This window comes from Primulina eburnea, chromosome 8, assembly GCF_022965805.1.
Source record: "Primulina eburnea isolate SZY01 chromosome 8, ASM2296580v1, whole genome shotgun sequence".
In the NCBI taxonomy this organism is placed as follows: Eukaryota; Viridiplantae; Streptophyta; class Magnoliopsida; order Lamiales; family Gesneriaceae; genus Primulina; species Primulina eburnea.
Genome location: NC_133108.1, coordinates 38,070,673 through 38,086,748, shown reverse-complemented (window position 1 = coordinate 38,086,748; position 16,076 = coordinate 38,070,673). Strand labels below are relative to the sequence as shown.

At 32.8% G+C, this 16,076-nt stretch overlaps 1 protein-coding gene across 1 annotated transcript; it reads left to right on the top strand.

The window, feature by feature from the left end:
- Positions 1-10,968: 10,968 nt before the first annotated feature.
- LOC140839574 (protein NCA1-like) lies at positions 10,969-14,220 on the top strand. The gene is made up of 8 exons (XM_073206387.1): positions 10,969-11,129; positions 12,012-12,274; positions 12,368-12,599; positions 12,926-13,071; positions 13,213-13,300; positions 13,381-13,527; positions 13,721-13,870; positions 13,976-14,220. The coding sequence occupies exons 2-8, from the start codon at positions 12,024-12,026 to the stop codon at positions 14,021-14,023; spliced, it is 1,062 nt and encodes a 353-aa protein (XP_073062488.1). The 5' UTR covers positions 10,969-11,129; positions 12,012-12,023; the 3' UTR covers positions 14,024-14,220.
- Positions 14,221-16,076: the final 1,856 nt, after the last annotated feature.

Here is a 16,076-nt window from a genome sequence, read left to right as displayed (position 1 = left end):
TTTATGTTATATACATTTGGTTTTGATAATGAAACACATTCAGTTATGATATTTCTCATATTCAGTTATGTACATATTCAGTTATCTTGAGAAAAAATATCAATAAAGTCGGACCTCGAATAAACATTGGGTTTATTCATTAAGTTATACAGATTTGAGAGACATAATGCATTGTAATACATGGAAAATAATAATCGTTTTAAGATGACTTATCGCCATGATTTATGTATTTTGTTTTCTCCTATGGTAAATGAGATATATGTGTCAAGTGGGAGAATGTAAGAAAAACGTGACATATATTAAAAGAAGTAGCGTGTACAAATTGAAATTGGCGACGGCCAAGAAAATTTAGATGCGTACACGACTCTTCCTTTGACAATAAGGCTCCCATAATAAACTCGTTGATGGTATGAGTTTGCCTATAAATACCGAAGACATTGAGTTCCCTAGATACACAATCTCATACAGAATAATACACCATCTATAGAGAGATTGGAGTGTTTAGAAGGCTTCAACCGAGAAAAAAATCAGAGAAATCAAAACTTTCAATGGCCGGAGGTAATACTCGATTTAAGCTTCCGCATATTTGATTTTCATATTTATATACGTGCAAAAACATGATTTTTAGAGAAAATCTCTAATATTTGGTATCAGAGCCGTGATACCTCTGCCTTGAAAATCTGTTTTGATTTTTCCGATATCATAGAACTTTGAAAAATTTCTTTCTGAAATTTACGTAATAATGAAAAATCGGATAAAATGATGTTAAAAAACTTACCTTATAATTATGCTCTCAGTTGCACCTTGAAATTCTTCTTTGAAATCTTAAATTTTCGGAGAATTTGTACTTTGAAGTTCTCGGAGGAAAAGTTGCTAAAAAATTGTGAAATGGATTTCTCGGTTGCATGAAGAAAGATGGAAGAATGATTGGAATAATTCATGAATAAGATGATCAATCATGCAATTCATTAAATTCAAAAGACCCAGCAATTAAAATGAGATTGCAGGTTGTGGGATAAGTACTAATATTATTTATTATTTTATTTATTTATTATTTAAAATAAAATAATAAATAATAAATAAAATTACTAAGGGACCCGTAGTAATTTGATTATTCAACCACTGTCGGTTGTTGATTTTATTGTTATTATTATAAGAATAATAATAAATAAATTATAATTAATGTGTTACTAAGTTATATGTATAATTCGGTATACATATAGCATTTGGTTAAATAATTTGTACACATTAAAATAATTGCAAATATCGACGTAATTTTCAATACATATATAGAAATTATTTTTGCATGTTAGATAATGTCAAATATTACGGATAAGTGTTTGATTTGTACATGTAAATTTAATATTGTGTTTGCATTTATTCTTGAATTTAAAATGCAAATGATATTGAAAAATATTTTGGAAAAATAATATTCACATTGTGTTCATATTAAATTATATTAAGTTGTTTGTAATTAAAATGAACATATCAAGTAAGATGTGAATATAATAAAATATTTCAGATATTCACAAATGAACAAATAATCTTCACTTTATCATTACTCTGATAAAAGAGAAAAACTGATGTAATGCCCGGAAATTTAATCCCAGTAATCTGTAATTATTGATTTATAATTGATAGGATTACAAAAGGATTAATCGGGACATTGAGAAAAGAATTAGAAATGAAATGGTGAAGGTGAGGCCGAGGGGACACCGCACCCGCGGCCTAGGAAGCACCGCACCCGTGGTTGTGCTTCGGGAAATATTGTGCATCGAAACCGTAGGGTGACCGCACCCGCGGTGTTGCGTGTCTTGCGGAAAATGAGCCACTTGCTGTGATGCATGCGTGAGTTGTCTATATATATATATATATATATATATATATATATATATATATATATATATATATATATATATATATAGCATTGTTCTTCGAAAATCAGAACATAAATCGAGAAAGGGTCGAGGGAGATTGGTGAAAAATCCTTACGCCTTTATCTTTCAATCCGTCCGTCCGAATTTGAATCCGACTTCGGTATTGAGTTCCTAGCGACATAGGCTACAACTGGACGTAAGTTTTACTACGTTTTGACATGTTTTAGAATTATGATATTGTCAGAACTGAATGGAACTCATATATGTTGTTCTTGACATATGAGACATCATAGAATCGAAGTCAGACTAAGAAACGGACTGATTATGGAATTGTTATGAATTTTTAGGGTATATTGATTTATACCAGACAGATCTGAATTGTGATTGGATTACATATTGTATCAGATATGAGTTATGGATTGTAACTATTATCTGTTGAATCGGTATTGACGGGAATACTGAAATTGTACCGTTATACCGTTGATTTTGAATTAAGTCCAGATTGATCAGATTGTTATTGATTTGGACGGTATATTGATATGAGATTATTGATATTGTCATTGCCAGACAGGCTGTGAGTTCAGGACATCGACCGAGCCAGAAACCGACAAAAGAAAGGTATAAGTCAATGTGGTATTGGGAGATGGACTTGAGTCGGTGGGATTATATTCTCACCGGTATATCCGGCTGTTGTCTTGTCTGTATGTGTACTTGACAACAGGTGGGACAGGATCAGGGTCCAGGAGATGAGGAGAGATCGTGATTAGAGTGGAGGCTCCGGACTTGGATTAGAGATAGGGTTGAACACTTGACATTAGTTGTTAAACCTTAGTTTATTTTGAAGGCATGCAGTACAGGACTCGTATTGTATTTTATACGGATATGTATATGAGTTTGATTTCACTACGTTCCGCATTTTAAAAAAAAAAAAAAATTTAGACCCTGTTTTTAATTGATTGATTAGTCTCAATTATGATTAAGAACTTGATTAGCGTCCGGGTCCCCACAACTGATGAGGAGCCTACATTTTGATCCTCACTTTATCACTACTCTGATTGAAGAGAAAAACTGATGGGTAATGTAATTGTTCATATTAAGTAAAAATGTGAATATAAAGTTATTTAATATGAAAAATTTTGGCTTATAAAGATTCACATAAATGTGGATAATTAAGTTGAATAATAATTATAAGGTGACGTAAGAAAACATGATATGAGGGAGTTCTTCATAGATCGGTTTAAACTGCCTTGCCTAGCCACTGGTCTCCCTGAAGAATGTTGCTCTGACTAGGAGTTAGGTATTTAAAGGGCCTTAACACTACTTATCTTTCTTGGGAGCACTCTTGGAAAGTGTTGATTGTGTTACTAAATATTATTATATAAAGATTTAAGTAAAGCCAAATTTTTTGTCAAGTGATCCGTATAATTTTAAATAATTAAGGTTTAGCCACAGCACCCTTAATTATGAGAAATTATACATTAAGTCAGATTTGGATCATATTAAGGGCATTTATGAAGCATAATAAAATAAAATTGTCTAGTGATCCGTATAGTTTTAAATAATTAAGGTTTAGCCACAGCACCCTTAATTATAAGAAATTATGCATTAAGTCGGTTAAGGATCACATAAAGGACATTTATCTAGTGATCTGTATAATTTTAAGTAATTAAGGTTTAGCCACAACACCCTTAATTATGAGAAATTATACATTAAGTCGGTTAAAGATCACATAAAGGACATTTATAAAATCAAAATTTATGTATAGTGAACCGTCTAATTTTAAATAATTAAGGTTTGGCCACAACACCCTTAATTATGCAAAATTATACATTAAGTGGGTTGAGGATCACATGAAAGACATTTATTAAGAGCATAAATATTTAAAGAATTGTGATTTAATGTCTTAGTGATTCGTATAATTTTAATTTATTAAAGAATATCGATAGCATCTTTAATTGAATTAAAATTATACATAAATTTTTAATCACATTTAATTATAACAGACATAAATTACATAAAATTATTCATCATTTTGATAATACTTTGAGATGAATAATTACGAAGAATAAATATTTTATGCATCAAGAATTTAATATCCTAGTGATTCGTATGATTTTAATTAATTGAAGAGTAGCCACAGCATCTTTGATTGAATTAAAATTATACATATATTATGAGGATCACATTTGGTTATAAGGGATATCAATTATAATTAATTATATTTGAACATTGAAATTTATCCCACAAGAAATTTCGTTATGTTAAATATAATTAATTAAGATACAATATTGAATTATTTTCTTAATTTATCCACATGGATTAAGAATTGAATATAATTCAATAGTTATATCATTAAGTTGTATGAATTTAATTGAATTAAAAATTCAGTCCACAGACAATTTTTATGTCAGTGATTCATATGTAGATTATGATTTACATGGGTAAAACATGATATATGGTTTATTGCTTCATTTATTAATATTAGCATGTATTCATTGATTTTGCAGCATATAGCTATTACTCTGATATTAATTTATTGAGAATGACTTGATTAGTGGGAGCGATCAAATTCAGAATATTGATCATTATGATGCTCATTCATCCACACAAGTTATATGTATTGATTGCTATTCACAACATCCTCCATTTAAAAAGTGTGTTGTGAAACCAATCATATAAATTCCATAAAAAGTTGGTTCAATTGTCATTTATTTTTAGATGAGTCTTTAAACAAATATAGTCTTATTAGGCAACATCGAACAACATAAAGAATTCTTCTCTAGTGATGATGAATATTTAATATTTCATGATTAAGAAAACGATATGGATTGAAACATGTCTCACATTAATGGTATTTCAGGTTTTACAATCTTATCTCTTCATTAAGTTTTGTTGAGAATATTGTGGGCCGTTATGAATACCAGAAGGTTTGTGGGAGCTTAATTATTATCAGAGTAATATAAATATTTGACCACTAAAAAGCTGCAAAATGTTTTGGGATACCTTTATGGTATTAAAGTTTGACATGCTTATGCGAGACGAATTGACAATTTGGAAAGTGATTTGCTACTTCCACTATTGAGTCAAAATTCGTCATTGAAGCACTATTATGTGGTGTATTTTAAGGAGTTTCATTATGAGCTTAGAATTATGAATTCTATGTCTAAGCCATTAAGATTATATTACTGCAATTCAATTATGGTCTTTGTGACTAAAGCGGTGGTCGAATTAAGTATATCGACATAATGTATTTTAAACCGTTGGAGAACGTGTTAATAAAGTGGTCATTGAACACGTTAGCACTGAATTGATGATCTTTTAACCTAAAGGCATGCAAATTTAAGATGTTAAAGGATCATATGGTAATTACCGATGTATTTGATTCCATAATAAATTTATGTTATATACATTTGGTTTTGATAATGAAACGCATTCAGTTATGATATTTCTCATATTCAGTTATCTTGAGAAAAAATATCAATAAAGTCGGACCTCGAATAAACATTGGGTTTATTCATTAAGTTATACAGATTTGAGAGACATAATGCATTGTAATACATGGAAGATAATAATCGTTTTAAGATGACTTATTGCCATGATTCATGTATTTTGTTTTCTCCTATGGTAAATGAGATATATGTGTCAAGTGGGAGAATGTAAGAAAAACGTGACACATATTAAAAGAAGTAGCGTGTACAAATTGAAATTGGCGACGGCCAAGAAAATTTAGATGCGTACTGTAGTGACCCGTTCCAGAATCACCTACTAATCAGATCTTAAGCATGCAAAATTTAACATTTAAAACTGAATCAGGTAAACAGCGGAAAAACAGTAATACAACCCAATCGAATCTGTAAGTACAAAATACTTAAACAACCAGATCGAACTAAATTCCAAGAACAAATACCAACAACTACAAGTCAACCTCTGCCAGCTCCCTGTCCACTCCCTCCGGGACCGTCCAACCTGAGACCTGCCCCATCGAATAGGGTGTCCAAAACAGAGATAAACCGAGGACGTGAGCATAAAACGCTCAGCACCGAAAGCATGAGTATACAAGACTATGACATGCATGTATGCAAAATGTACTGGATACCAGGATCTGGGTATAACGAAATACTGCTCAGGTAAATGACGTCAAGGTATGTAGCACTCTGCGCCGTCGCACCAGGAGGTGGCTCCCATACCAAAATAAACCTGTGGATATACCAGTGACCTGACCACCGTCGGCCAACGGGGTCCAACCATCCACAACAAATGAGGGCTGAGCACCCTCTCAACAGGCTATCTCAAAGATAATCAGGCCCAACATGATTATGCAAATGCCGCATAATAAACCATGCATCATATGACAGATAATAATGCAACATATAAACATGCAACACATAGTAAAGTATACTCAATCCTGCTATCTCGGATAGTACTTTCGTACCTCAAACCAGTAGATCCTAGCAATCAGCCCTAGAATCAAGCCTGCGTCCGTAGTCAGCCCACTGATGCCGCTAGCTCCCAACTAGAGCACAGCTCCGCTACAAAACCAGTAGCTCCCCGCTAGTGCCTGAACCTCGGGAAAAGACTAGAAACCCATCAGAAATGACTAAAACGCTCTGGAACACTCGGAATTGGCGAGTAAAAAGTGAAGCCTCGCGCCTCTATTTATAGACAACGATCGGTAGATCCGATCCACTTCGGAAGATCCGATCCGGTACACTTCGGACCTTCCGAACCCTGCATGTCTTCCACGTGTCCAGCCACCTGTCTCGGACGATCCGAACTCTGATCGGACGATCCGAACCCTGCATGTCTTCCACGTGTCCAGCCACCTGTCTCGGACGATCCGAACTCTGATCGGACGATCCGAACCCGGTTCGGTCCTTCCGATCCCACCGAAATATAATTAATCCAATAATTAACTCAAATTAGGCATCGGGATACTACACGTACACGACTCTTCCTTTGACATAAGGCTCCCATAATAAACTCGTTGATGATATGAGTTTGCCTATAAATACCGAAGACATTGAGGTCCCTAGATACACAATCTCATACATAATAATACACCATCTATAGAGAGATTGGAGTGTTTAGAAGGCTTCAACCGAGAAGAAAATCAGAGAAATCAAAACTTTCAATGGCCGGAGGTAATACTCGATTTAAGCTTCCGCATATTTGATTTTCATGTTTATATACGTGCAAAAACATGATTTTTAGAGAAAATCTCTAACAAGGGATGGAGAAGAAGACTAGGATGCGTTGTTGTGTTTATCAACTCATTATAAATATTATTTATAATATATTAAACATTGAATTATAGTCCCATTAGGATTCTACCCATTCTAATGGGTTATCCCTGACCAAAAATCTATATGTAGATCTTTTCAACTTTTGATTATAGAAATATGCGATAAGATAATTAATTAACTATCAAATCAAATATCTAGATCATCTAGAAAATTCCTTGAAAATTTTGACTTAGTAGTCAAATACTACTAATTATTATTTAATTTGTAAGCTATAAATTCACTAATTAATTAATTAATTGTGGCTTAACAATAATCCTAATCAATAATAAACCGTCGTCGTTGTGAAAATGGTACAAATATCATTTTTATGCTGAAAAGTGAAATTTCGATAATCAAAATTTTCCATTGATTCATTTTTAGCAGCTGCTTATTTTGGAACTTCCTTCATTAACTAGGTAGTTGCACTCTTCTCGCTTAATTAGCAGTCATACTAATTTCCACAACTTCCAAATATGGAAACTAATTATAAATTCTTTTATAAGCAACTTGTTTAATCTCCATCATGACAACATTTGTCTTTATACTGGCTTACCATAATTTTCTTTATGCTTTTCATCAACATTGATCAAGAACATCAGAATTCAAGTCTGATTGCTCCCATCGCATCATGGTAAGAGTGCTTAGTAGCATCGTCTCATGATCTTCTTGGTATCATTGATAGTGCCTGTAAGAACCAGTAAGTTATGTTTAGTGTACAGTGTAATCCCTTGAACTCATATAGCTCAATCAAATCTACAACAATTGATACAACTAGATTTACGAATGAATTCGATAGCGATGTGATGTATCTTTGAGTAATAATATTGACATTGTATATGCAACTAACAAACACATTTCCTTAAAATACATGTCTTACTATGTCCAGATATTCTTTATACCATTAACTCATCATATCACATATGATATCTTCACTCTAGAGTGAGAGGTGAATCCCCGACTATAATGTTTTGGCTCTTACATATTTCAAAATTACACTCAATATCGTCACCCGATGACCCTCAATGAAGTCGGCAAACGAGTCAAAGTGCATGCTGTTACGTATAGCCTCCATGCTATCTAGGTCAAAGGAATAATGATTTACAACCATAACCGCTGACTAATCCACTTGATAAGTGATAATCTCTTAGAAAGTCCAAGAGATGATTGTTTAGTGTCTCATCAAATGAGTACTCATCTGTATGGAGGGACATCTCCATGTCCTTACCAATGAAATATGACGTTTACATCATTAATGCTAGTATCAAGCTCGATCGACTTTTATTCTTATTTTATGCGGTTGAACCGACTAAGAATTGCTTTATAATATATAATACACTTACTAATGAATTTATGAACTACGTTGAGAGACAAAACTCATGGCACTTATTGAATACTCAAGGTTTTTTATCTGTACAACATACACGAGTATACAGATAATAAACATGTAATAATTGGTTAAAACCATAAAATATCACTAAAATAATTATTGTTTTCACATTAAAGTTAATAAAACTCGAACTATAAATTGGTTTGCCGGACACTTACTCTAATAAAAGGAAGACACGAAAAATCAAGGAGTTTGAAGCATTTTTAAATTATATTCTTGGGTACTATCAACATCTAGTTAACTACCATTGAGATGACTTTATATGTTTTACTTTTTGGAAATACAGGAGAAGTATAAGAATTAATTTTCATTTATCATCTTTTCCCTTTACCTTTTTACATTTATTATCCTATCTTATGTTCTCTACTATATGGTTTCGAACTCAAGTCCCTATCCTTGGTGTTACTGGGCCAAGTGTATTACTTTATTTGAAATGGATCTGATATTGTACACATCATTACCGTTGGATTATATAGGACTCAGTGCTTAACGTTTTACCAAAAACTATAGCTAGTAGTAATGGTGCAACTCAAATCTTTTAAATCACACAGCAGCTCAAGCACCACGGTTCGATCGACCTACCAAGCAAGACAATTATTGCACCCAACAATCTCCTTCCCAATAATTGCACTTCTTGCAATCAATTAAAATCGAACCCGTGACCTTAGCTCTGATACCAATTGTAAGACCGAGCGCTTGCCGTTTTACCAAAAGATATAGCTGATAGTAATGGTACAACTCAAATCTTTTAAACCACACAGCAACTCAAGCACCACGGTTCAATCGTTCTACCAAGTAGATATAATTTTGCACCCAACAGATTATATGAGCCGAGTTTTAAATAACACTTTATCTTATGTTTGGTTTGTTGGACTGATATGATTGATCATTTTTTTATATATGAATTATTTATCAAACCTTTATCTTATATCTTTCAAACTATTAAATGCTTTATATCATTTTTTTACTTATATGTATTAATTATTTTAAAAAAATTAAAACTACAATCATCTAGGGATGTCAATGGGGTGGGTATGAGGCGGGTATGGCTAAACTCAAGACCCGTCCCATGAAAAAAATTTCGACCCATTACCCACTCCACCCCGGTTAAATATTCTTTGGACTCGTCCCACCCTGAATACGAAACGGGGCGGGTTAGACCCATGAGACCCGTAAGACCCGAATTTTTTTAAAACGAAAACATTAATCTTCTTTGATAGATACCTTGAGGCTTGAACCACTAGCATTAGCGTATAGTTATAGTTAGGGGTGTGCAATCGGTCAGAACCGAACCGACCGAACCGAAATTTTCGAAAACCGAACCGACCGATTTTTTTTTGGGAAAATCGAACCGACCGAATTTTGAAAAGAAAACCGAGGAAACCGAACCGATAAAAATTCGGTTATTTCGGTTTTCGACCGAAATAACCGATTTTTTATTAAATAAACTTTTTAAACATATTTACACAAAACTACAACTGAATTTAATACATGATTCAAATATACAGAGATAATCAATTCACCTAGCCTAAGTTTGATCAATTAAGAAAACGAAGCCAATAGTTGTGTTTATTCAATAGAATTGAGTTTCCAACTTTCCATCATGTAAAAAGCCCAGTAGAAATAAAAATGCATCATATCTAAATTTGAGGCCCAACATATATTATATATATATATATATATATATATATATATATATATATATATATATATATATATATATATATATTCGGTTTTATCGGTCTAACCGATTTTTTTCCCAAAAAACCGAACCGAACCGAATAAACCGATTAAACCGAATTTATAAACCGAATAACCCGATTAAACCAATTAAACCGAACCGAATTTCTAAATTTTTTCGGTTTTTTCGGTTTTCTCGGTTTGACCGATATTTTGCTCACCCCTAGTTATAGTGGTGCAGGGACATGAGGGCTTTATTTATAATTGGTCTACCTATTTGGATAATACACTAAAGCCCAACCCAAAACAGAATCAGACATGTCTATGGTTGATCTTGAGGTGAGATACTAAAATATAAAAAGTAATAAAACTAAATCTTAGAATATTTATATACACATATATGGGATGGGTATGGGGCGGGTATTATAGTACCCATGACCCGCCTCATACCTATACGGGTCTGAAATATTGGACCCGAGACCCACCTTATGACACATTTAATATGTCCAAACCCGTCCATATGGGACGGATCCAACCCAGACTCATTGACATCCCTACAATTATCCCAATATAATGGATCAGACCAATATTACTATTGATCAATTACTCATTCTAGACCCAAGACAAAATTCAGGGTGGATAAATCACATCTTTATTATCCCTAGAGAAATAAATTATTATTTTATTTATTTTACCAAATCAATTCCCTTTTTTTTGGGGAACCATATCATAATTTCATTTTAATGAAAAATAAAGAGACCTGAAAATATAGGTCCACTCTCCTGATTTCTTCTCTTCCTTCGATCGTCCTTCACTTTCTCTCTCCTTGTGGCTGTGTTGTGTTACACTCAATTTATCTTTGCATTTGGGTTAGATATCGCAGTGCACTTGGAATTGCAAGAGGTAGATTACAAAACCCTTTCTTTGTTTGATTTATGGGTTCATCATCGCACTTTCCCCATGGATTTCGGGACTATATGATTTTTTTATCGTGTAATTGTGCTGTTTGTGTTTCCGTTTTCCCTTTTGTCATTTTCAGTGCTTTTTTATGTAGAAAAGCTAAGTTTCAGCTCAAACACCTGCTACGACGTTTCTTTTTCTCAAAAAAGAAACTTGTTTTGCAAGTGTGTTGAAATTTTGCAGCAAATGTACGTTGACAGAATCTGTTTGTTGTTTTGGTTTGAAATTGGTTGGAATTATATTGAAATAAGTTGTGTACGAGGTAGATTCTGCCTTATTATATTTAGATGAGTTATTTTAAACACACAGTAGAACCCTTGGCTTGAAGATTTGTGTTAGTTTTTCTCATCTAGTTTCTGTGACTGGGTGTTCTTACTTTGTATCATATTATCAATACGATCAACTGAACTACTCTAGCTAATGTAACTAGTGTTAAATTTCTAAGAATATTGGACATAAACCGTGAGTAAGGTTCCTTACAAGTGCTGTGCACTGCTAAGTCTTCTTTCACATCACCGTTAGTTTCTGTTTTGCTCTTTATTTTTTGTTTTCTTTTTTACACGGCATACTTTTATCCTTGATTCCTTTCTAGATGAATATGCTAACTAGTGTTGTAAACTCTCGCAGGTAGATTATCAAAATATCTATTTTCTGATTATGTCTAAAAGTTTCCATAATTAGATCCATTTGTTATGCTAAAATATTGAAACCACGTTGTGGTGTTTTTTGCGTGATTCCTTTGCTTGTGGGGAGGGGGAGGCTCTATCTTTTGTAGGGTTTTTCAAACTTTAAATGAATTTGTAACATGTCATCTTCCTGTTGCAGCTGTAAACGAAGATGAAACCTGTCTGTCCTTTTATTAAAGCTTCTCGACCTGATGATGCATCTATTAAAAAATCTGTTGAAAACCAACATAAGAAGCAGTCAACGAATGATACCACACCTCAGAAAGATCCAGCAATTACTCCCAAGTGCCCTTATGGATACGATTCTCAGACATTTAAGTTAGGCCCTCTCAGCTGCCTGATATGTCAAGCACTTCTGTTTGAATGTAGCAAGTGTGTGCCTTGTTCCCATGTATATTGCAAGTAAGCGAAATGCACTTAAATGTCACCCATCAATTAGTTTGGTCATGTGCTTTCTATATGAATGTTCTTGATGAATTCTTTCCATGAAATTAGAGCCTGTGTATCACGCTTCAAGGATTGTCCTATATGTGGTTCTGCCATTGTGAAGATTGAAGATGATCCTGATCTTCAAGCTGTGGTTGATCGCTTTATTGATGGTCATGCAAGGATCAAGAGGTCTCAAGTTGATACCGACAAGGAAGAAAAGGATGGTGAAAAGAAAAATGTGATATATGAGGATGTGTCCCTTGAGAGGGGTGCTTTCTTGGTGCAGCAGGCTATGAGGGTAATTTTTTTAAATTTCTGTCATTTGTTTATTGTTGAAGCCACAAGTGTCTTGTTATTTCAGGGATTCAATTCAACTGTTGAATTCTCACACAGTTCTGTTATAAAAGCACGCCATATTAGATGATGTATTTTGATTACTATATATGTTCATATTCCTTTTATAGATCCCTACCACATTAAGGACAAGGCATTTTCTGTATAAATTACTGGGACTATGTGAACATTGGTTACATTCTCACTCTACTCTTTTATAAAACCGCACCATATTAGCTATTATTTTCTGATTTGTATATGCATTCATATTTTTTTCTTTCTCGTTTATAGGCACTTCGTGCAAATAACATAGGAAGTGCAAAATCAAGGCTTAGCATATGTGTGGAAGATGTTAGAGAACAGTTGGAAACGATTGGAAACACTCCTGAGTTATGCTCTCAGTTGGGTGCGGTTTTAGGTATGCTCGGTGATTGCTGGTATGCCCATCATCTTTATCTTTTTCTTTGTCTGGATTTAGAAAATTTATGGTTTTATTAGTCGAAAGAATGTTTGCATTTTGATCCATAAAATTTATTATATGTCGTTTTTTTAAAGAAAAATAACACTGGTTGTTTCAGTCGAGCAACTGGAGATGCTAATGCTGCAATATCATATTTTGAGGAGAGTGTCAACTTCCTTTCGAAAGTACCGAAGGATGATTTGGAGGTATAAATTTGTATTAGGCCACTGAACTACCATTTTTGTACAAATCCAGCTTGATACAACTTGTGTTCGGACCTGCGCAGATAATACATACACTTTCTGTTTCTCTCAATAAAATTGGAGACCTAAAGTACTACGAAGGGGATTTACAGGCTGCAAGATCCTATTATTTTAAGGCTTTGGAAGTTCGCCATAATGCAATCAAGTTCCATTCTAATGTTTCATCGTTGGTGAGCAATTGATATAGCTGATAGCATAAGTGCTGCTTCTAGCGTTTCCTATATATGTGACTGTGATCAACAATACTTTTTTTTCTTTGTTAATAGGTTTATTATAAGCTGAGAACTTGGTCTTAGTATCCGTCCCTCTGTAGTCTCTGCCGTTGCTCTTCTAATTGTGTCGTACTTTTAATCATAAACTCAGGTTATAGATGTAGCTACATCGCTGGCAAAAGTGGCTGATGTTGATAGAAACCTTGCTAACGAAGACACGGCTATCGCTGGCTTTCAGGAGGGCATTAAATTGTTGGAATCTCTAACAATAAGAGCTGAGGAAGTTGGTCTTGAACAAAGGGTATGAATTGCCCATAATTTTTCTTCTAAATCTACGTTAAGTTGAGCAGATTATTATTACCTTTAAAAAAAATTTGTACTTGATTGGGACCTTTCTTGCACGCAGCGGCTTTCAGTGCTGGAGTTCCTCAACAGCGAACTTTCCAAGAAATGACCACCTATGCTGCTATGCAAGACCAATTGTTCTGTAATAAAATGTAGTGTCTATATGTTTCATAAACAAGTGGTATATATAGCTTTGCTAAAATAATTTGTACTTCCTCGAACAAGATCAGATTAAAATATGCTATAACGATGGTTTGAACGAAAAATAGATTGGAGATTTTATAAAGGTCAAAAGATTGTATAATATGTATGCTTTAAAATGTGTATATGCTATACAAAATGTTTTTCATACATGGATTGATGCATAGAAACATATGAGAGAAGAAGTCACAAAAAAATATACAATCAAACAACCATAAATTCTCTCTTAAATTGCGATTGTGAGTTACCGGAATCAATTAGAGTTGTTTGACTTGAGAGATGAAGACCCAACACAAAAATACACAATTAGAGAAGGAATGCACTTACATTCGACTCGTGAAGGATTTTCGACCGATTTTCAGATGATGTCTTTGGCCGCCTCATTCGATTTATGGAAGAAACAGGGAAAAATAGAATGATGAGATGAAAATAAGGTTCTCATAGTTCTAATTTTAAGATATAATAAAATATCTTTGTGCAATGGACATCAGGGAAGTGCTTGAAGATACCTGCTATCTCTGAATGCATTTATTTGTGTCGATAGTCGAATAATGTTGCTGATAATATTGCTCGTTTTGCTTGTTCTTCGTTTTCAGCTTTTGTTTGGATGAATGGTGAATTTCTTTTTTGGATGAGTAATCTCATAATGGATGATTTTAATCAATAAAATTATGAGTTTACCTTAAAAAAAGATATAATAAAATACGTGAAATTCACATACTAGAACAGTTAACGGTTGATGTGGAATTAAAATTGATGACTATTTCGTCTAACTTTAAAGACTAAGTTGGCACATAAATATAGTAAATGTATGAATATAAACGAATCGAGCCGATTCGATTTGGAAAATATTTGATTCATGTTCCTTCTCGAATTCAAACCAAACTCAACCGTTTTCACATTTTTTTAAGCCGAATTCGAGCCTAAATTATTTTATTTGATACTTCACAAGCCGTTTATTGGCCTTAATATTTTATTAATATAATTATATATTTAAAAAATAATTATCGAGCATTTCAATCGCTTATTTTCAAGCAATAGTTCAAATAGTTCGCGAAACATGTTTGAATATTTCGAGTCGAACTCGAACTCAAGCTTTTATTCGAACCGAATTTGAGCACTTTGTTTTTTAAAAAATATTGAGTTTCGGATTGAGTTCGAATAAAACTAATTCGAGCCAAATTCGAATATTAAATCTTGATTCGATTTGTTTACATTCTTGATTAAAGGTCTGGACAAAAAATAACCAAACTAAAGGACCGTAATATGTTAACTTTTTTTTAATAATAATAATAATAACTAATAGATTTTTGTAAAAAAAATTTATTAGTTTTTTAAATTTCAAAATAAAAATTTTAAAATAATAGTAAATAAAATAAAATATAAAAAATACTATATAATATAGTAAAATTATATAATTGGTAAGGATGTCAAAATCAAATACAACCCATCAACCCAACACGGTTCAATCCGGAAAAAATCAGATTTGTGTTTTGGGTTTTCGCGTTCGGTAATATCGGATTGGACCCGATAGCTGATCCGAAAAAAATGATAGGGTTGGGTTGGGTTCGGGTTGACCCAAAAATTTTATTTATTTTTTAAACAAATATAATTAATAAATATTGCTTACATTTTTATATATTGTATGTCTGAAAAAATATTTATTGTATATTTATATCATAAATTTTCATAATTTAATATTTGTTTTGAATATTTTTTATTTTTTAAACAATTGTTTATTGATTTAGTAAAAATATTTTATTTTTCTACAAGTACACTTTAAAATTTAAATCATATATATGAGAGAAATTTTGTTATTTTGTGTTAAATTAAAATAGTTTATTTTTTAAATTTTTTTTAAAAAAATTTTAAAATCGGGTTAATCAGATTGATTCGGATTCGTGTTAGGATTGAGAATTTTCGGATTGACTCGGATTTGGGTTAGGTTGAGGTTGATCAAT